The 22,392-nt window shown below is 39.2% G+C and overlaps 1 protein-coding gene across 5 annotated transcripts in view; it reads left to right on the top strand.

The window, feature by feature from the left end:
* The window catches only part of Wrn (Werner syndrome RecQ like helicase), a 151,172-nt gene that overhangs the window by 69,514 nt on the left and 59,266 nt on the right, over nucleotides 1–22,392 (top strand). For all 5 annotated transcript variants that reach the window (XM_006509093.4, XM_006509091.4, XM_017312662.2 and 2 more), the window contains 3 exons: nucleotides 5,237–5,319; nucleotides 10,270–10,376; nucleotides 20,939–21,126. In XM_006509093.4, coding sequence (XP_006509156.1) covers nucleotides 5,237–5,319; nucleotides 10,270–10,376; nucleotides 20,939–21,126 — 378 coding nt within the window. The remainder of the gene's footprint in view (nucleotides 1–5,236; nucleotides 5,320–10,269; nucleotides 10,377–20,938; nucleotides 21,127–22,392) is intronic.

Below are 22,392 nucleotides of genomic sequence, written 5' to 3'. Positions count from 1 at the left end.
TTTATCCTTAAGATAAATATTCACTTTTGGGGGGCTGGTAAGATGGCTCAGTGGTTGAGAGCATACTGAGTGCTTTTCTGGAGGTTATGAGTTCAAATCCCAGCAACCACATGGTGGCTCACAACCATCTGTAATGAGAAACAAATAAAAAAATCCCTATGGGCCAGAACGAGTGGGGCCACGGAGTGAGCGGGGCCAGAGCAAGAGGGAGAGAAAGGGAAGTGGATTTTTATTCACTTTTTGTTTAAATTATTATTGTATTTGTATTATTAACTTGTCTTCCATTATCTTATTGTATCATATCTAGTATTATATGTTATACATATATATCGTATATATGTATTTATATGTATCATAATTTATATTATATGGTTAATTTGCTATTATGATAATTTTTATAAAAGAAGGCTAGAAATTACTTATGGCATGTCTCTACCATATAAAAGCAGATAAAATTAAATTAAAAATTTTAATATAAAAAGTTCTTTAAGTTTTTAATTTATCTATTCCACTAGTATTTTAGTGTCTATTACATGCTAAACATTATATTTTCACTAGTAATTTATTAGGCATGTAATAAATTTTATCGTATCTCCAGGAAATTGATGCAGTTTTCTAATTACTGTAAGAAACAATAAAAATAATGAAGGCTAACATCACTGTACCCAGGTTTGGAATCAGTTCTCCGTCCGACTAGGAAACTGATCTGAGATGAGCCAGTCAACTCCAGTGTATCCCAGTTTCTTGAAAATTAGCTGTTTACTTACAGAGACAGACTTAGGACATCTCAGTTAAGAAACGGACACTGGAACCTTCATGGAACCAAAGAGCAGCCAGGAAAACTAACACACCCCTGAAAACAAAGAGCATAACTGGGGGCTTGTCATCGAGACTTGCAGGCTTTTACTGTAGCTACAGCAGCCAACACAGGCAGACGGAGCCACAGAAGCAGATCTCAGCAAGGAATCTGCACATGCCTACAAAGCTCATCATCTGAGAAAGGCTCAAAGGTGATCCAGTGGAGAAAAGACAGAGCCAGAATAATGGCTTATATGAAAACAATGGCCTTATAAGAAAAACAAAACAAACAAACCAAACCAAAACAAACAAAAAACCCCCCAAACTAATACACCACACAATATAAACATTTTTTGCTAAAAGCGAATTATGCGTCCAAGCATAAAATTGTGAAATGTTTAAGGAAAAGCATGCCATCTTTATAACCTTCAGTTAGGAAGACTTCTTAAATACCCAAAGCAAAATCTATAGGAACAAACTAGCAGCTGGACTTTTAAAAACTGAAAACCTACTCCTCTTCAAAAGAATTATTGAAAAAGGAAGAAAGGCCATAAACTAGCAAAGTATATATGCAAAGTACATATCCATACAAGATTTCTACCTATAATATAGAAATTACCACTAAAAGAGAATTAAAAAAAATTAAAGTGTCAAAAGATTGGAACAGACACTAGCACAAAGATATACAAACAGCAATAAGTATAAGATGCTTATATAATTGATCACCAGGCAAAAACAGATTGAAGGTACAGTGAGATTCTTTCCAAGTGGCTAAAGCCAATAACTGGCTGAGAAATGTCAGGGGTAGTGAGCAACAGGACTTTTCACACACCGCTTCTGGGGATGAGAGATGGTAGAATGTTTGTTTGGGGAGTAGACTGTTAGAAACCATAATTTGGCTTATAATTCCAGCTTAGTGGTGAATCCTACACAACAAGAATTGTTATATTTTATTTTGGTGAATTGAAGATAAATGAAAGGACTAACATCTGAATTATGTATATATATAATATTCCTTTGGATTTTAATAATCAGCATGATGCATTACTTAAAAACCTATTGAATGCTTCTTTCCAGTCTAGGACAGGGACCTTAGCTGACCTTGGGTGCTAACTCTGCACCCAGCCCCACAATACCCAAAGGAAGCTCCACTCCTAGGCGCTCTAACACGCCATGGTCCGCAGGATTCCAGGATCCCAGGAACTTGGTCACACCAGGATCTCAGGGTTTTAGAGGAACCTTGGCTCCCAGGAGCTCTGACACACCCAGGATCTCAGGATCACAGGATCCCAGAATCACAGGATCACAGAGACAGCTGAACTCTGAGGAGTATTGACACAACCAGGATAACAGGAAGGACAGGCTCCAGGCAGATATAGTGAAGGCAGGTAGCACTATAGATAACCAGATGGTGGGAGGCAAGGGGAAGAACATAGGCAACAGAAATCAAGGTTACTTGGCATCACCAGAACCCAGTTCTCTCACCATAGCAAGTCCTGGATACCCCAACACACTGGAAAAGCAAGATTCAGATCTAAAAATCACTTCTCAGGATGATGACAGAGGACATTAAGAAGGACATCAACAACTCCCTTAAAGAATACAGGAGAACACAAGTAAACAGCTAGAAGCCCTTAAAGAGGAAACACAAAAATCTTTTAAAGAACTACAGGAGAACAAAATCAAATAGGTGAAGGAAATGAACAAAACCATCCAGGATCTAAAAATGGAACTAGAAACAATAAAGAAATCACAAAGGGAGACAACGCTGGAGACAGAAAACCTAGGAAAGAGATCAGCAGTCATATATACAAGCATCACCAACAGAATACAAGAGATAAAACCGAGAATCTCAGGTGCAGAAGATACCATAGAAAACATTGACACAACAGTCAAAGAAAATACAAAATGCAAAAAGCTCCTAACCCAAAACATGCAGGAAATATAGGACACAATGAGAAAATGAAACCTAAGGATAATAGGTATAGAAGAAAGTGAAGATTCCCAACTCAAAGGGCCAGTAAATATCTTCAACAAAATTATAGAAGAAAACTTCCATAACCTAAAGAAAGCGATGTCCATGAACATACAAGAAGCCTCCAGAACTCCAAATAGACTGGACAAGAAAAGAAATTCCTCCTGTCACATAATAATTGAAACACCAAATGCATTAAACAAAGAAAGAATAATAAAAGCAGTAAGGGAAAGAAGTCAAGTAACATATAAAGGCAGACCTATCAGAATTATACTAGACTTCTCACCAGAGACTATGAAAGCTAAAAGATCCTGGGCAGATGTCATACAGACCCTAAGAGAACACAAATGCCAGCCCAGGATACTATACCCAGCAAAACTCTGCATTATCATAGATGGAGAAACCAAGATATTCCATGACAAAACCAAATTTACACAATATCATTCCACAAATCCAGCTCTAAAAAGGATAATAGATGGAAAACACCAACACAAGGAGGGAAAGTACACACTAGAAGAATCAAGAAAGTAATCTTTCAACAAACCCAAAAGAAACCAAAGCCACACAAACATAATTCCACCTCTAACAACAACAAAAATAACAGGAAGTAACAATCACTTTTCCTTAATATCTCTTAACATCAATGGACTCAATTCCTCAAAAAAGGACATAGACTAACAGACTGGATGTGTAAACAGGACCTAGCATTTTGCTGCATACAGGAAATCCACCTCAGTGACAAAGGCAGACACTACCTCAGAGTTCAAGGTTGGAAAACTATTTTCCAAGCAAATGGTTGTTTCCCAAGAAACAAGCTGGAGTAGCCATTCTAATATGGAATAAATTCAACTCTCAACCAAGTTATCAAAAAAAAAAAAGATAAGGAAGGACACTTCATATTGGTCAAAGGAAACATCTGCCAAGATGAACTCTCAATTCTGAACATGTATGCTCCAAATGCAAGGGCACCCACATTCATAAAAGAAACTTTACTAAATCTCAAAGCACACATCACACCCGATACAATAATAGTGGGAGATTTCAGCAATGGACAGGATCACGGAAACAGAAACTAATCAGAGACACAGTGAAACTAACATGTTATGAACCAAATGGATTTAACAGATATTTATAGAACATTTCATCCAAAAGCAAAAAATATACCTTCTTCTCAGCACCTCATGGAACCTTCTCCAAAACTGACCATATAGCTGGTCACAAAACAGACTTCTACAGATTCAAGATGATGGAAATCATCCCATGCACCCTATCATCAGACCACCACGGACTAAGGTTGGTCTTAAATACCAACACAAACAACGGAAAGCACACATACATATGGAAGCTGAACAACGCTCTACTCAGTGATAACTTGGTCAAGGAAGAAATGAAAATGAAGACACATCATACCAAAACTTCCGGGACACAGTGAAAGCAGTGGTAGGAGGAAAACTCATAGCTCTAAGTGCTTCCAAAAAGAAACTGAAGAGAGCTTACACTAGCAGCTTGACAGCACACCTGAAAGCTTTAGAACAAAAAGAAGCAAATACACCCAAGAGGAGTAGACTGCAGGAAATAATCAAACTCAGGGCTGAAATCAACCAAATAGAAGCAAAAAGAACTATGCCAAAGAATCAACCAAACCAGGACCTCGTTCTTTCAAGAAATCAACAAGATAGATAAACCCTTAGCCAGAGTAACCAGAGGGTACAAAAACAGTATCCAAATTAATAAAATCAGAAAGAAAAAGGGAAACATAACAACAAAGTATATCTTAAAATAACTATTCTGTTTGTTGAATATCAATAGTTGAAAATATTAAAATCATGTTCTACAAACATCATGGAAATATTATTGATAATTTTTCTCACTGCTTGAAATTAGCATTTTCTTAATGTTTATGTCAAAGTGTTTTTGCTATTTTGAAATGTTTAAAATATACTTACTGATAAAATAATTTCTCTCCTAGAAACACTGATAATCTTTTTTCTGTAAACTGATTTTTGGACAATGTACACAGATATAAAATGTGTTTTAAATACTCTCTCACTATGTCAGGTGTTATCATATAAAGGCTTTCGAATATATTTCTTAGTGATTCTTTTTAAATATTTTATGCTCTTTTACTATGCCTAGCTCCCAAAGAATATTCTGTATGTTTTGAAACAATTTAATATTCAATATTAGGTACAGGATCCTCAGTTATGGATAGTATTAAATATTCATTAATGGTATTTTTAGGATATGAAAGGATATGAATATAAAAGTTGGACAAAATTTTAAAGTATTATCTGATATCAAAATACTCAATATTATTGATATGTTTGATGTATAAAATGCATTTAAATAGTAAGTTTTAAAAAATGTCTATTGAACATTTTGATTTTGTTATCATTCATTGACTGCCTTTTTTTCCTATTAGAGTGTTTCAATTTATGTTTCTATTTTTGTTTGTCTTTACAGAGGCAAATATAGGGTCATCTACATAACTCCAGAGTTCTGTTCTGGTAACTTGGATCTACTCCAGCAACTTGACTCTAGTATTGGTAAGTAATGAAGTAGGACTTCGGTGAATACAAAATAACCCATTTATGGTTGAAGACCAGATTCCAGTTTTGTTAAAGGCTTATTTCAAACATTTGCTCCTCTAGGAAATTTCTAATCAGTTTTACATTTGTCCCATTTTACAATGCTGTATAATTCCTCATTCCATAGAGGTGGTACTCCTGGGTGGGTGTCATATTTGTATATAAGCATGTATGCATCCCTGTCACACTCAACCCTTTTGAGGCTTCTCTGCTCTTACTGGCCTCCCAACTCCTTCATGCAGGATGTGGCACACAGTTGTCTATCCTGTGCATTGCTGTATGAACGCTGAGTCTGGAGTTTGTCTTGTTTCATATTCTGAGTCTAAATGAAATCAGTGTGTGGTTCCTCATTCTTGCTCATCAGAATCGCCCTTCAAACTCTAGAACAATGCTGTTAAATGGCGTATTTCTTAGAAAATATAAATATAAAATAGGTTAAATGCTGTGATATTGTTTATGCTGAAACTTTTGTTTTTTGGTGGTGGAAGTGTGGTCAGGTTTAGCTAAGAGCTCCAAAGGAAACAAACACCATCCATATTCAAAACTTTCATTTAAATTTTATCCAACTTATCAGATAAAATTGTTTTCCCAATTTGTGGGATTTTCATTTTTGAAGAATTAGGTATTAAGTAATTTCATATAGGTTAAGTTTTCAGTATTGTACTGGACTAGCTAGTGGAGTGTCAACTTGATTTAAGCTATGGTCTTCAAAGAGGAGGAAACTCAGTTAAGAAAATGTCTCCTTAAGTCAAGATGAAGGCAATCCTGTAGAACATTTTCTCAATTACGGATTGATGGTAGAGGGCCATTGTGGATGGTACTATCTCTGGCCTGGTGGTCTTGGGTGCTATAAGAAAACAGGCTGAACATGCCATGGAGAGCAAGCCTGTAAGCAGCATCCCTCCGTGGGCTCTGCATCAGCTTGTATTGATTGGTGTTGCTTGTTGGTGCCACAGTAGAGAGAGGAGCTCACTAAGTTCCTAAGCCATCCTTTTCGGAAGGAGCAGAGGGGTTCAGCCTTCCTGGGAAGGCTCACTCCAGTTACTTTATTCAAGCATTGTTCAAGGTTAATTGGGGCTGGGAAAGGTTTCAACCACCACAGTTGTTATCTTGTGTTTGCTGCTCAAGAGACAACATGACCCACACAGATCTCAGTCCCTTTTGACCATGGCTAGGCATAATCAAAGGTAAGAACTCCAGGTTTGCCAGGAGTGTCTTAGGACCAAGGTTGATGCAGCTGCAGGCCTTCAGGTAGTACTGAGTGCAGACTTTGCAGGGAGACAACATTTCTTCAAATAATCTCAAAACAATTTCTCAGCCTCTACTCAGTAACCCAAACACAGCAGAGGCTTCGCTGAAACATTTCACTCAAAGCTAGGCACAAAGGCTTTACTGAACATTTCACTTCAGGCTCCTGCCTCCAGGTCTCTTCCCTGCTTGAGTTCCCACATTGGCTTCCATCAATAATGAGGATGATGTGGAAGTGTAAGCCAAATAAACCCTTCCTCCACAAGCCGCTTTGGTCATGGTAACAAAGACATGTACCCTATCACTTAATAGTGTTTCTCTTATCAGGCATCCATGGGAGGAGGGGCCCTTGGTCCTGTGAAGGCTCCATGCCCCAGTGTAGGGGAATTCGAGGCTAGGGAGGCAGGAGTCGGGGGTGGGGGGAACACCCTTATGGAGGCAGGGGGATGGGGAATGGGACAGGGGATAACATTTGAAATGTAAATAATGAAAATATCCAATATAAATAAATAAATAAATAAATAAATAAATAAGGAAATTGAAAAAAAAAAACCAAAAAGAGAGCAGACTTTTATATTTCAGTATGTGTTGAAAGCAGCAAAGAATGAGGACCTACATTAATATTTATGGAAATATATTATCACAGTGTACCTATGCTCTCTCTCTGTTAGCTCTCATTGGCATGTTTTTGCCTGTAATGGAAAACAAGTTTGATGTCCAGTCTGTAATAGCTGGAAGGTGTTCCTTCAAGCATCTCTCTATGGGTTTAGCCTTATAGATTTACCTTATAGATTTACCTTATAGATTTACCTTATAGATCTATAGCCTTATAGATCTACCTTATAGGTCAATTTCATGGTTGGATCTAAAAAACTGGTTATCAGTAACTCTGTATTCTGAGTATATTTTTTTCCACTTTCAGTGTTTATTTGTTTTAATTTATAATGATGTTAAATTAATAACTTCTGTAAGTAAATAAACATTAAGAGCCTTTGACAAGTAGTTATTACTTTTTATGAGGTAAATGGTCAGTGCTGCCGAGCTGAGGACACTGTTCAATGATTCTGTTTGCCTAGCATGCTCCAGGCCTGGCTTCAAACCTCATTCAGTTTCATTTATTTTTGTTTTTACTCCGTGTGTTGGTGTTTGTGGTCACAGGGTAACTTGAAGGAGAAGGGGAGATGGTCCTCTCCGTCAACCATGTGGGTTCTGGGCATTTGCTGTTATGCCAAAGGGAAGTGGTTTTACCCACTCCCTCTTGCTCACCTTAGACACTGTATGTTTTGTTTATTGTGCTTTTCTTCCTCCCCCCCCCTCCCTCCCTCCCTCCCTCCCTTCCTGTGAATCAGTTTAGGAGAATGATACAGGAGGATCAGATAGTCTGACCTCCCTTCTGTTTTAAAAACATACACACAAGTGAGCAAACAAAACCAGATAACACGTGTAAGTTTTTCATCACTAGAGCAGAATTGTTTGCTTTTAATAGATAAAAATATTTCCCTGGGTGATTTAGAAAAAGGGATAAGGAAAATGAAAATTATTTTTTTAAATATTTCCACTGGCCTTTGTTTGCAGGAAATAGTAAAAAGCCTACAAAAATGAATATACTTGGGATGTTATTTGTACAGTAGTCTGACATTTAACTAATCAGATTTGTCATTTTTAGGTAAATGTTACATATATTTTTTTTTAAAGTAGTCCGGGTCTATAACAGAAATAGCAAGCATACTTCATGGGGTGCCTTCCCAGGCGTACTTGTGATTGTCTTTTAACTTTGGGAATGAGACTTGAATGGCAGATGCCTAAATGAAATCTCTATAGGACCTTGGAAGACCCTTGAACTTTTGCATTCAGAGTGAATTTTGCCAAAGCTTGTCTGAACTAACTGTGCAGGTGAAAGTTCAACTCTATTAACTGCTTGTCAGATCTCTTTTAACTTAAAGTCTAGCCATGTTAATTTCTACATTCAGAATAAGTGTATGAGTAACACTGGCATTTCCGCAGTCACTCAGTGGTATAAAGTCAGCGTTTGCCTCTTCGCTTCCTTCCTTCTCGCAGTCTGAGGTCATCGGTGTAATCTCAATGAGTTGCTCTTGTTTCTTTTGTTTCCTCTCTGGATTGTGAGACCCTTGAGGTCAAGTGTACTTTGGTTACCCAGAAAAGGGTTAATTCAGTTTTCTTATTTAGATAGTGCCTCCAGCAGCTCAGGCCGGTCTTGAACTTTCTATGTGGCTGAAGAGAGCCTTGAATTCCTGCTCCTGAATTACATGCGTGTGGCTCTTAAAAGGGCTTTAAATCATAATGACCATGTAGTAATAACCGCTGAAGTATATTTTTATTAAGCTCTTTTTGGGCCCATCCTTATCTGAGTGTGTTATGTGAATGTTCTAATTTAACCTTAGAGTAGTAAGAAGTATTAGGTGCTGTTACTACCTACTGTGTTTTATTTTTGCTTATGATGCTGTTTGTGCTGCTGGTGCTGCTGGGGGTGATGGTGGTGATGGTGATGGTGGTAGTGGTGGTGATGATGTTTGTGGTGGTAGTGGTCAGTGTGTGTATGTGTGTGTATGTGTGTGTGTGTGTGTGTGTGTGTGTGTGTGTGTGTGTGTGTGTGTGTGTGTGTGAAATACCACAGTGTGTTTGTAGAGGTCAGAGAACACCTGTGTAAGTGGGAGACAGTTCTCTCTGTGGTTTCTGAGGGTTGAACTCAAGTTCTCAGACTTTTACCCACTGAGCCTTCTCAGCAGGTCCACGATGTAGTTTTGAGGAAACTGAGAACTGAAAAGATTTGTAGCTTCTCAAGGCTTTGTGTACAGCTAATCTAATTCTAAAGCACATGTTTTAAATCATCTCACTGATAGGGTATATCAGCAAATAACAGAAGGTTATTTTTCTCTTAAAAGTACTAATTTGATAAGGGTAAAGGCATTACTAGTCAGTTCTTTGAAATGTCTGAAGATGTCATGATGATTACATAATGAAGCCCTTTCAGATGCATTAAGACACCATTGATCTTGTTTTAGTGTGTGGTGTGGGGCCCAGTGGAGGGTTATGTTCTTTTTCACTACTTACTTTGCACACGGTGGGAATTAGTTCTCCCCAAGCCGTTTTATGTTAGCCAATGTGGATGTCATCTCGTCTTCAGTTATTGGCATTTCAGAGGAACTTCCTGTAATATGATATGTGCCGGATTGCAGATAACGATGTACTTAATCTCAGTAGAAATGTGCTGACTATTTGTCTCCGTTGATAGCTAATCTATGAGATAAGATTAACATTATTGCCAAAAAGAAATGGAACAATTCTTTTGAAAGGATATTGTTGTAGATGTTATAAGTGATAATTTTGGGACACAGTAATAATAAGCAATTTATGTCTTTGAGGAATAGTAATGAAAACTGAAAGATAGTGTGTTGTTTGAATTACGACGTAAATATTTCCTGTATGCGAATCTCTTTTATTCATTTCTCTTCTGACTTCGAAAGTTTGATGTTATCTGGTATTATTTATGCTTCTTATGTGTGTGTGTGTTTGAGCCCAATACTTTGATTTGACTTATACTTTCTGTGAGGTATATGTTCTAATAGGAACAGACAATATTGACTTAGCTAGCATTTTCCTTCTGAGCCTTATTTCTCCTGTATATTTTCTTCTGTGTAGGCATCACTCTCATTGCTGTGGATGAGGCTCACTGCATTTCAGAGTGGGGCCATGATTTCAGAAGTTCATTCAGGATGCTGGGCTCTCTTAAAACAGCGCTCCCATTGGTAAGCCTTGCCAGATCTCATGCCCCCACCCCACCCATCTCAGCTGAGGACTGACCCCAGGGCTCCTACCACCAGGCTAGACCCTCAATCCCGAATTTACTGAAGTGACATTTTCATCAAGGCCTTTCCAGGACTGGGTAATGTCCACCCATCTCAAGACTTCTCTATAAAAGGGATCAGATGTGAGCAGTGGGGCATATTTAGTTTTAAAAATTTTTTAAATTCTCACGCTGGCTTCCTTTTGAGGTTGACGTGTAGCTTACTAAGGAGTACTCTTAACAGGAGTGTCCAGGCTGTGACATTGAGCTACTCCAGTGTCATCTACAAGGTTCTCCCTCAAGAACCACGAAATTGTGTTATTCAAAGACATCACAAAGATGCCTCTGTTTTAGTTCACGTGTGACTTTGTGTTGTGCCACATTCCTACTGTCAGGGCACGGGTTGGATGCTCTTCACTAGGACAAGAGCTGGAAAACAAGTTTTGAACATGGCAGATAAAAATGGCAGTTACTATTCCTTAGTGAAAGGGGATACAGTTTCAAGAATCTGTGGATGCCTGGAAACACCCCCTCAGTGTAAATTATGCACAGTAGAAGAATTTTAAAAATGACTATCTGTGACAATATACTATAGCAAAAATGACCACAGTCATTATTCTTGACCGCGTGGCTCATGATTAAGTAGAGTAGGTAGCACCCAACCACAAGCACTTCCTAGTCTCCTAACTGAGATGGTTAGTCAGTAGCTAATGGGGGAGGCTGTGGATTGTGTGGAAACTTTGGACTAAGGGGAGAATGGGGTGACATCTTTGAGAGTACAGTGCAGAATTTCATCATGTTACTCAGCACACCTTTAATCCCAGCACTCGGGAGACAGAAGCAGGTGGATCTCTGAGTTTGAGGCAGCCTACTTTAGTCCTGTCTTAGGAGAAAGATAAAGGGAAATATAAGTTGGGTTTTAGGTTTTTTTTTGGTTTTTTGTTTGTTTGTTTGTTTTTGTTTTGTTTTTTGTTTTTTGGTATAACTTTTCATTTAGTATATTCAGACTTGGTTGTTCACAAGAATCTGAAATCAGAAAACGCCATTGTGGATAGAGAAGGTGGGTGTGAAGTGGATGAGAGGGCGGGTGTGTGGTGGATAGAGATGGGAGTGTAGTAGATGGAGGGGGCAGGTGTGTGGTAAATGGAAAGGGCGGTGCGTAGTATAGTATGGCTTTCACATACAGTTCTCTTTTCTTAAATAGTCCATAAAAAATGTAGTTACCTGGTGTTCCTCACTAATGGCCTCTGTAAAATGGGCTGGGGACTGCGATAGTTCTACTTATCACAGTTTGTAGAAACTTTTAGGTTGTTTGTTGGAGTTAGGATATTATGAATGGGGATACTGTAAACATTTGTCTATAGTCCCAGGGTCCAGGTCAGCGGTTACAAAGTTTGTGAACATAAGTTTTAGTTTTCTGGGATAAATGATGTTCTGGGTTCTATGGGAAGTGCTGGTTTCACTTTTAGGAAGACCCCAGTGCTACTCTCTAGACTGGCTGCTCTGTTTTGTATCGTCCCCTCCCCAGCAGCTTAGGACAATAGCTTCTTCTCTTTTTTGCCACTGTTTAGTCTTATTACTATGTAGTATTTTAGCAATTATGATACGAGTGGAGTGGTAGCTTGTGTTTTCAATTTGCATTTCTCTAATAGCTAGTGGTGTTGAACATCTTTTGTGAGCTTCTTATTTGGTTAAATGCCTAGTTTAATTGGGTTGTATTTTTTCTGTTAAGCACATGGGGGAGGTGGAGGGAGAGAGAGGGAGGGAGAGGGATAAGGAAGGAGAGGAGAGAGAAGGAAGGAGAGAGGGAGGGGGAGGGTTGTGCTTATGCACATATACCTCTGCAGTGTGCTCTACAGTGCAGCCCCTGCAGGCGCCAGATGTTGACGCTGCTGTCCTCCTCTGTTACTCTCTACCCCATTTTATTTGAAACACAGTCTCAGTAGCCAGGGAGCTCCTCATTTGTGCTAGACTAGCAGGCCACCAAGCCCCTGGGCTCTTCCTACTTTGGAACATTGGGCTCCTAGGTGTGCACGCTGTGCCTGGCTTTTCTGTTGGTTCTGGGAATCCTTGCTCATGTCCTGATACTCACTGAGCCATCTCTTCAGTCCCTCTGTTAACTGCTAAGAATTAAATGTTTATAAGTGTGAGTTATTGGTTGGATATTGAGCTTGTAAATATTTCTTTGTAAATTTTATTTTTTTCTCCTATTTTCACAATCTTTTATAAAAAATATTATAAGTTGGGTAAAATTCAGAATATTTTTTTTCCTTTATGGGCTTTCTTTCTCAGTCTCAGATCTTGAAAGTTTGTCCCTGTAGTTTTTCCTAAAATGTAAATGATGTAAATTTAGGTCCGACAGGGTACAGAGATGTCATGGCAGGTAAAGAGCTTGCCGTGCAAGTGTGAAGACATGAGCTTGAGTCTGTGAAGTACAGTGACATGTGCCCCATCCCACACTATATGGCAGAGGAGACTCAAGGGCCCACTCCTCCCCTAACTGGGTAAAAAGAGGGCTTTTTATCTACTTAATTGCTTTTGCCTCTTTGTTGAGAATCTTTTGAGTGTGTTTTGTCAGCCTGTTTCTCTGGGCTGTAGTCATTTGGATTGAATTAACGAAGCGGCCTATATTTAGGTCCTGGTGCTAGAGAGACGGTGTGCACAAGCCTCACAGTTAAATGGGTCAAACCAAGAGGAGCATTCAAAGTTCTTATCCTTTTGGCGAGATTGTCTGACTTAGTTCCCTTAATCATCAATCTTACACATTAATAGCAAATTGCTATGTTTAAAATGACTTCTTTCTGTTCGGGTTTTCTCGTCAAGATTTGATTGAGCAGTGATTAAGTAAGTCAAAAACAGTAGGAGAAAGGTAGTGCTACAGCTAGCAGATACTACATCAAAGGAAAAGAAACTAATGTATTTGGGGTCTAAGTATGCGTCTGGCCTTGGGTCAGACACTCGTGTCTCAGTCTTCAGGACTGTTAATTAAGTTAGCTTTAATGCCATCATATTTCATCAGTTGTCAAAGGACAGCTCATTCCCCTTGCTTTCTTTCTTTCCCAGCATAACCTTCTCCTCAAGTCTCTTCTGTTCCTTTGTACCTTCTTGTTTTATTAGGGTTGGTGTCCTGGTCCCTGTTTTAGACTTACTCTCTCTCTCTTCTGTGCTCTCTTTTCTGTGCATAATTGGATACCATCCATCCCATTATGGAGAACCCTCAAATCTACAACTTGGATTAGTACCAGATGTGACTGAGTTCCTCCGCCTACTTACCGGCACTTGCTGTTGTACTACATTTTGTTTTAGCAATTTTATTGCATATAAATCACACATATTATAGGGGATTTATAGGATATGTATATATACACAATTGTCAACTTGAGGGTTTGCTCTTTGGGTTCCTAATAGGTATCTCAAACTTAACCCCTCCAAAACTGGCTCCTGATGTTCTTCGCACTCTGAGTGCTTTTCCCGCAGACTCCATCACCTTGTTTAATAGCAGCACCAGAGTGTTTTGCTATGCAGCCCGGACTAAACAAGAGATCCTCCTGCCTCAGTGTACCCAGTTGCCTGGACTGCAAGTGTGTACCACTCTGCCTGGGAGCTTGATTATTGTTACCACTCTGCAGCATACATTTCACCAGTAAGGAAAGCCTGTGAGTGATCTTCCGAGCCTATACAGCTGCTAATCGCTTCCCTCTTGATCCCTGCAGTAGCCCCGGTGCTGGCTTACATCTTCCTTCATGTAGGCTGTTACAATAATCGCCTGGTTTCCACCTTTAGTCTATTTCTATACAGCGTTCAAAGTGATACTTCTGAATCTGTCCCCTAGTTCTGTGTCTTCTGTGCAGGACGTGATGGCATCGCACCTCACTGAGGTTATGCTATGTCGTCTTTCATTTTCATGCCCGAATGGTGACGTTAGCTTCTTAATGCAATCCATCAGTGAATTAAGTCTTTGGGTCAGGTTACAGCCATCGTTATCTAATCACCTCTCCGTGGGTTGGGTCTGTGACTTGGGGATTTTCACCCTTCTACACACAGAGAGGGCAGTTTGTATCTAAACCATAACAAGAGGGAGTTTTTCTTTTTCTTTTTGTTTATATAAGCAGGGGTACTATCTGACTCATAGCAGTTGCTTAATAATTACACGAATCAATTAATTCTGGTCAGAAAGCTGGGAATTAGCGAAGTGACTTTCCTATATAGGTAGTTATAAAAGAGTTGGGTAATAAATAGCTATACCATAATATACTGTGCTGATTTCAACACAAATGATTTGAAAGAGACAAGCTATATTTTCTACCCTTAGGTAGTTCATAGCCCCGAGAGGGAGTTGAGATCCACATCCAGGAAAGTAGAGGCAATAGAAACAAACTGTGCACCATGCATGGAAAGATGAGTAGTGCCCATAGCACAGTCACACATGGGAGGGCAAGTGAAGGTGTCCCACAGTGCAGTCACTGAGCGCTGCTCTGAAGGACTGGTTCCCACTGACTTAGGAAGATTTAATGAGACAGAGCGAGCTGTGGAATTGAAAAGCAAGAGGATGCTTGTGTAAGCCTTTCTTAGGCCTTTGATTCTAGGATTGCGTTAAAGGAGTTTTAAATAATTTAAGTGGTTCTCAAATATTCTTCAGGTGGAAAAAAAAAGAATTAAATCTTTTATTATATCTAACTCTGGACATAATGAGATCGCTTTCAGTTCTTGCAGTGATGAAACAGCGTATTCCTTCAGCTGAGAGTCTTGGCAGGTTGTTCCTCCTGCAGAGGCCGAGGATCCTTAGCCCCTGTGCTTTTAAAGACAGACTCTGTTGGGGGTGGTAAGAAACGCCACCTGGTGGATATTCCTTTTCTTATTGACCTTGATCTTACTGTTTTAACCCTGTTATGCTGGGATTACTGTTGGGTTCATTACACCAAATTAGTATAGCAAATCTAAAAGTGCTGGAAACCACCAAACAATTAACACAGAGGACCCATTTGGAAGGAATCACAAAAGTGAGCCCAGAGAGGTGAAAGCCAGGTGAAAGTTCTGCATAGCCGTCAAAGTTTGTATCTAACCAGGAGGACGGACTTTTGAAGACTATGAGGTATATTGACTCTTCCCACTAATTTGTCGTAAGGACCCATTAAAAAGATCAGAATAGTAGACACTAAATAACTGGAAGAAGAGATTAACTAAAATCTGTGTGGAGAGTGTGAAGTAGTTATGTCATCCAATTTAGAAAAAAAGATTGTTATGTTTTCTTTCAACCGTTGTTTCATGGAGCATGTAATTAAGATTCATCTCAATGTACAGTGTCATAAGATTAATTTGCATTATATATTCAGTGGGTTTTGTTGCTTACTTTGTCAACAACTGGTGTCTCTTACCAAGGAAATCAAGGCAGGCCAACTTAAAGAACAAATTCCTGGTGTTAAGTGCTTGATATATGTAGACACCAGTATAATTCAGCACATGACCAGCTTTCTTCTCAAACAGGTTACACTATTTATAATTGTGCTGTAGCCACAAAAACGACCTGGAAATAGTCCATCCAACGAGGGCATATGGTCCCATTTCTCAGTACTGACCCATGTGCTATTTGTAAGCATTGTCCTTGACTAAAATTTTCACATTATAAAATGCTGCAGACTTCTGAGGGATCCGTTCTAGTCACATTCATTTTCATGAAGACTGTTATTTTTTATTCTACTTTTTAGTTGGAAGAGCAGTATTCCTCTCTGTGTCTTTGGAATGTTGTAGTGAGTTTACAATATTTTCCCTGCTAGCAGTCTGCTTGACTGAGGACCTTATAAGAGAAATGAAAATTTTTACTAAAAGATCTAGCAACCATGTAGCTCTGTCTCTCTCACTTCACTTTTCCTTAAGTTGAGCCCTTGCTGGAGTCAGTGGGGAATGCGCTAGCATTTGAAATTCTCCACCATTGACATTTCCATGCAGAAAGAAATGTCTTCTGTTGTTTTGTGACTGCACTAGTTATAAGGAACATTTTAGGTGCTGGCTCTAATACCCTGAATAGAATTAAGCACTTAGCATGCTTTTGTAGATATGTTTATGTGTTTTGTGTGGAGTCCAGGTGTGTATAAAGACTACAGGTCATTCTTGGGTGTTGTTCCTCAGGTACAATCCACATTGTCTTTGAGAAACAGGATCTTTCACTGGCCTGGAGCTAGCCAAGTAGGATGGAGTGGCTGGCCCTAGAGTCCTGGGAACCTCGATATTTCTTTTATATTTGGCATAAGACCGCTGTCCTTTTTCTTTGATTCTTAAAATATTGTTCAGCCTCTTTGCTTATGCAAAGGCGATCTATCAATCAGTAAAGTTCTGGCCTGAGAAGTCTGTTCAGGAAGACAGGCCATTGGCTGAGATCATCTACCCAGTGCCGGTATTACAAACTGGAATTTCAAGTGTGTGTCACAACATCTAGGTGTGTGTGTGTGTGTGTGTGTGTGTGTGTGTACACATATATATGTATATATGGTGATGCCCAGCGTCCTGAAGGCGCTGTTTGACAAAGTTCCAGTTCTTGGACCAAGCCTTCACTGCCCTTGGTGGATATTCACTGCACACCTCTTGCTAGTCTTATGTTTCTCACTGTTAAAGGCCTCTCTCTGAAAGCTAGAGGTGGGATAACAAGAAGCTAGTGTAACCAAGAATCAAGTTAATGAAAGTTCCCTGGGGGGGGGGGGAGTTATGGAGGAAATTGAGTCTCTTCTAAGAAGTTATTTCTTAAATAAACATTTAGATCATTAATGAATGTTGTTAGTAAGCATGAGATAGAAGATTTGAGAAGAATTATTAAAGAAGTAAAACTTAGGGAGAACTTAGAAGTTGAGAAGTTGTAGTTGGATTGCTAGCTTTTTAAGGTTCAACTTGAGAAACGAGCAGTTTGTATGTATAGGACGGGATTTGGATCATGCAGGTTTATGACAAGCCTTGGTGCCTTCCTGAAGGCAAAAGTAAGCAGGTTTAGGAACCCTGATGTTCTTCTGTTCTTCACAGAATTGTAGTAAAGATAGGGGTTGTATTGAAACAAGGGTTCAAGACAGAGACACAGAAGAAGGCACTCTGGCTCAGTGAACTACCTGCCTTCCTGAACATGTAAGGTTAAAAATGTAAATTCCTAGGAAACTGTTATATTTCTTTTTAAAATGTTAGGTTTTGTTTGTTTGTTTGTTTTGTTTTTTAGTTTTAGTTTTACTTTTTTTTAGACAGGGTCTAACTGTGTAGCTGGGGACAAACTCCACCCCTGTTCCCCTTTTCCTCACCCTCCTGAGTGCTGGGATCACAGGCGTGTGCCACCACCCCTGTCAGGGTCCTCTACACACCCAGGAGTCCTTACTGTCAGGCTGTGTCTGTTATCGTATCTTATATCAACCATTGTAATGCTTGATTAGAGAATCTGATTTCTTCAAAACAAACAGGGCTCTGCATGACTTAATCACTACATATACATTCCTAACGCAGAGAGCAGTCGGATTATTGGCCTGAAGATTAATGTGGGGTTACATTTTAAAGTGGTTTCACAAATTTAAAAATAGACAATACAAAAATTATCCTAATTACTTGGTTTCATTGAGTTTATTTTTGTATGACTTTGGATAGGTTTTAATCTAATTAAGTTATTTTAATCGTAAGAGTAGCTGTTTCTTAATTTACTGCTGGGTGGTTTTGTCATGAAATACCTAGCAGCTTGACAGCACACCTGAACACTCTAGAACTAAAAGAAGCAAATACACCCAAGAGACTGAGATTGGAAGTTTTGCCTGGGCTGGCATTTGTGTTCTCTTAGGGTCTGTATGACATCTGCCTAGGATCTTTTAGCTTTCATAGTTTCTGGTGAGAAGTCTGGTGTAATTCTGATAGGCCTGCCTTTATATGTTACTTGACCTTTTCCATTGCTGCTTTTAATATTCTTTCTTTGTTTAGTGCATTTGGTGTTTTGATTATTATGTGACAGGAGGAATTTCTTTTCTGGTCCAGTCTATTTGGAGTTCTGGAGGCTTCTTGCATGTTCATGGGCATCGCTTTCTTTAGGTTAGGGAAGTTTTCTTCTATAATTTTGTTGAAGATATTTACTGGCCCTTTGAGTTGGGAATCTTCACTCTCTTCTATACATATTATCCTTAGGTTTGGTCTTCTCATTGTGTCCTGGATTTCCTGGATGTTTTGGGTTAGGAGCTTTTTGCATTTTGTATTTTCTTTGACTGTTGTGTCAATATTTTCTATGGTATCTTCTGCACCTGAGATTCTCTCTTCTATCTCTTGTATTCTGTTTGGTGATGCTTGCATCTCTGACTCCTGATCTCTTTCCTAGATTTTCTAACTCCAGGGTTGTCTCCCTTTGTGATTTCTTTATTGTTTCTAGTTCCATTTTTAGACTCTGGATGGTTTTGTTCATTTCCTTTGCCTGTTTTAAAGTGTTTTCTGGTAATTCTGTAAGGAATTTTTGTGTTTCCTCTTTAAGGGCTTCTAGCTGTTTACCTGTGTTATCCTGTATTTCTTTAAGGGAATTATTTGTGTCCTTCCTAACGTCCTCTATCATCATCATGAGAAGTGATTTTCGATCTGAATCTTGCTTTTCCAGTGTGTTGGGGTATCCAGGACTTGCTATGGTGGGAGAATTGGGTTCTGATGATGGCAAGTATTTTTGTTTCTATCGCTTATGTTCTTCAGCTTGCCTCCCGCTATCTGATTATCTCTAGTGCTACTTGCCCTCGCTCTGTCTGACTGGAGCCTGTCCTTCCCGTGATCCTGGTTGTGTCAGAACTCCTCAGAGTTCAGCTGTCTCTGGGATCCTGTGATTCTGGGATCCTGGGATCCTGAGATCCTGGGTGTGTCAGAGCTCCTGGGACTCAAGCTGCCTCTAGGAACCTGAGATCCTGGTGTGACCAAGCTCCTGGGATCCTGGGATCCTGTGGACCTGGGTGTGTTAGAGCTCCTGGGAGTAGAGCTTCCTTTGGGTGTTGTGCTACTGGCTGTGGAGTTTGCTCTCAAGATCTGCTCTGGGCAACGGCTCAGAGTGGATGGGACCTGTGCCGCTGGTCAGGTGGAGTTCCTGGGTGCCTGGGTCCCACTGCTCCCAGTGTCTCCCGGTGTTGGGGCAGATGTTGTGCCCTCCTCACCTCTGATCCTATGATCCTGGGAGTGTTTAGGGCACTTGGGAGTGAGCTTCCTCTGGGTGTTGTGGGACTGGCTGCGGAGTTAATGCCCAAGGTCTCTGCTCAGGGCACTGGCCCTGACTGGAAGGAACCTGTGCCAGTGGTGGGGCGGATTTCCTGGGCACCAGCCCAGACTGGAACAGAACACTTTTATTTTTATTCATTTATATTGTTCAAAATAATGAGTTTCGTTTCATTTCCATAACATATTTAATGTACTTTGGTCATACTTATTCCCTAAGAGATTGTATTTTGTTTTAATTTTAAGTCAAATTATATACATATTTCTTTGTAAATTAGCAAACTGCATACACATTTATACTTAGATACAAGATAAATGCTTAAATTATTTTATGAGGTATTTACCGTTATGTTTGAATAATTTTATTAGGATGTTGTTTCCTCTATCTGTAACAGGTAATAAAATAAAAAATTGAATTCTTAGCAATAGAATAGCTAATGATTTAGAAATAAATTTTAAGACAGCCTTTTTCTTTTCTGATAATGAAATGGTTGAGTACCCTGGTTGAGTGTGTCCCCATTGTAATAGTTATAAAACATGAGCCATCTACATGGAAGATACCTTGCTCACCTACATGTGAATTTCTGAACGAAATATTCATGGTCTTCCTGCCTCCTATTGTGCCTCTTGATTTTGATGCTCACCCTATGGAGAAATGCTAGAAAATAGCCTATGAGTCAGTTGCTTAAAGAATCGGGTAGTCATACATGTCTCACTTTCTACATATTGATTACATCCAGAATGGCACTGAGAACTCAGTAAGACAGGAGAGAGGTTGTAATGGCTGTTGGGAGACTTGCTTCCACAGCTGGAAAGCCACATGCCAATATAATTTTGAAGAACGCTTCTCACAAAATAAAAGATAAATTGTTTTATGTAGCTAGGCTATTAATTTATAACCCTGCCAGGGCTTATGTATTGCAAGTTACAGATTATTAAAAAAGAACGAGATGTATTAATCCCCACTTCTATTAGCACTAAAGTATAAATGGCTAATAAGTAGTTTTAATTTAGTGGGACAAGATAAATTGCATTGAAATCTCATGATTTAGTGTTTGATTTATTAAGTAGGAGATAACTTTTCTCGTTTAAAAACATTTTTTTTTCTCTTTACGTAGGGCTCGTAGCTTGGTGGTAGAGCACCCACTAAGCATGCCCAAGGTCCTGGGTACCATCCCCAACATGACAAAAAGAAATAAATATTCTAATAAACCAAAACGTTAGCGTGTGTGTCTTGGCCATGGTTCCTGTATGGTTGTGACTGTGGATGTGTCAGAAGACAGTGAGAAGTCAATGCGCCTTTTAAACGTCCGTTTGTATTGGATTTCCCCCCAGGTTCCAGTCATTGCACTCTCCGCTACTGCAAGCTCTTCCATCCGGGAAGACATTATAAGCTGCTTAAACCTGAAAGACCCTCAGATCACCTGCACTGGATTTGATCGGCCAAATCTGTACTTAGAAGTTGGACGGAAAACAGGGAACATCCTTCAGGATCTAAAGCCGTTTCTCGTCCGAAAGGCAAGGTAAAGATAGGATGCTAGACGAAAGGATCTTTTAAAGAAGTTATTTTATTTTTTTCTATTTCTTTTTTTTGATATATATTTAATGTCTCAAATTTTATGTAGCCTTGGCTCAAATGAGTGTAATACTACATAATCAATTCAGTGACCAATATGAAACCACTAAAAGAAATATTTCCATTCATTCTTTTAGAATTTCATATAGTATACTTTGATCATATCCACCCCTTATTACTTTCCCAACTTCTCAACGGAAACTAGCTCTCCCTCTCCCAGAAGCTATCAGCTGTCTACAGTCTACTGCTTGGTTAGGGGTAGGGGCTTGGTCTAGTGTAGACAAGGGTTCATGAGCGCAGTGGTCCTGCCATGACCAGGACACATGGCTTTGCTTCAGTTTTCTCTGACCATTAGCCTTTGTGTTCTATTTGTCCACTCTCCCATGGTGTTCAAAGCATTTGTATTTTGCAAGGGCAGAGGAGATGTGGCCAGGAACTAATTTGTCTAATATTATTTTTCTTTTATATTGTTATTCAAATAAGAGATATTCTTTTAATAATTTACAACTAAATGAACAAACATGACATGAGCATTTCTTATGAGTTCTGTCTGCTTTCATATTTAGATGATCTACCTCTGCTGGAGGGGCTTTTTAATAGTCAGTATAGAGTCTGTCCATGTTCCAAGGACTGTCCTAGATGCTTTATACAAGTGATCTTGTTAAATCCTCTAGCATAAGTAAGTTCCTGTGTACATCTATATTTTACTGATGAAACTGTCCATTACACTTCTAAGATTTGTATTTTAAAATATACTTTATGCTTTATTTTGTATGCGAAGAACCTTTGTAATGCCATTATTCTCTGTCCTGCCTGCTGAGTTAAAAGTTGATATTTTCCTTATATTAAGTATTCTGAATAATGAAAAATAATTTTCTCCTACCAATACCAATGCAAACCAAGTCCAAGCAAGAAAGAGCTGAGAGCATTGTTAGTGTTTTCCTCGTCCAGAAAGGATGTAAATGGGAAGAGAGATCCTAGGTTAAGGAAGTGATAGTGTTTGTTGTAGATACTAGGAAGTAGTTTAAGTACCACCTGAGAAGTGCTCGCTATTCCGAGTAGAATAGGAAGATGGGGAACGTATTGATAGGGTTTTGCTGCTCAAGCTGCCTCCTTGAACCTGCTGTTCCATGGTCCTTTTCAGTAAAGGAAAAGTTCTCTTGTCAAAGGCTTCTTCTAAACTGGATGTTTCTACACTCATGTCATTACTAAC

The sequence above is a fragment of the Mus musculus genome, chromosome 8 (genome assembly GCF_000001635.26).
Source record: "Mus musculus strain C57BL/6J chromosome 8, GRCm38.p6 C57BL/6J".
NCBI classification, from domain to species: domain Eukaryota; kingdom Metazoa; phylum Chordata; class Mammalia; order Rodentia; family Muridae; genus Mus; species Mus musculus.
The sequence above is the reverse complement of the archived record's forward strand: the minus strand, read 5'-3'. Positions and strand labels throughout refer to the sequence as shown.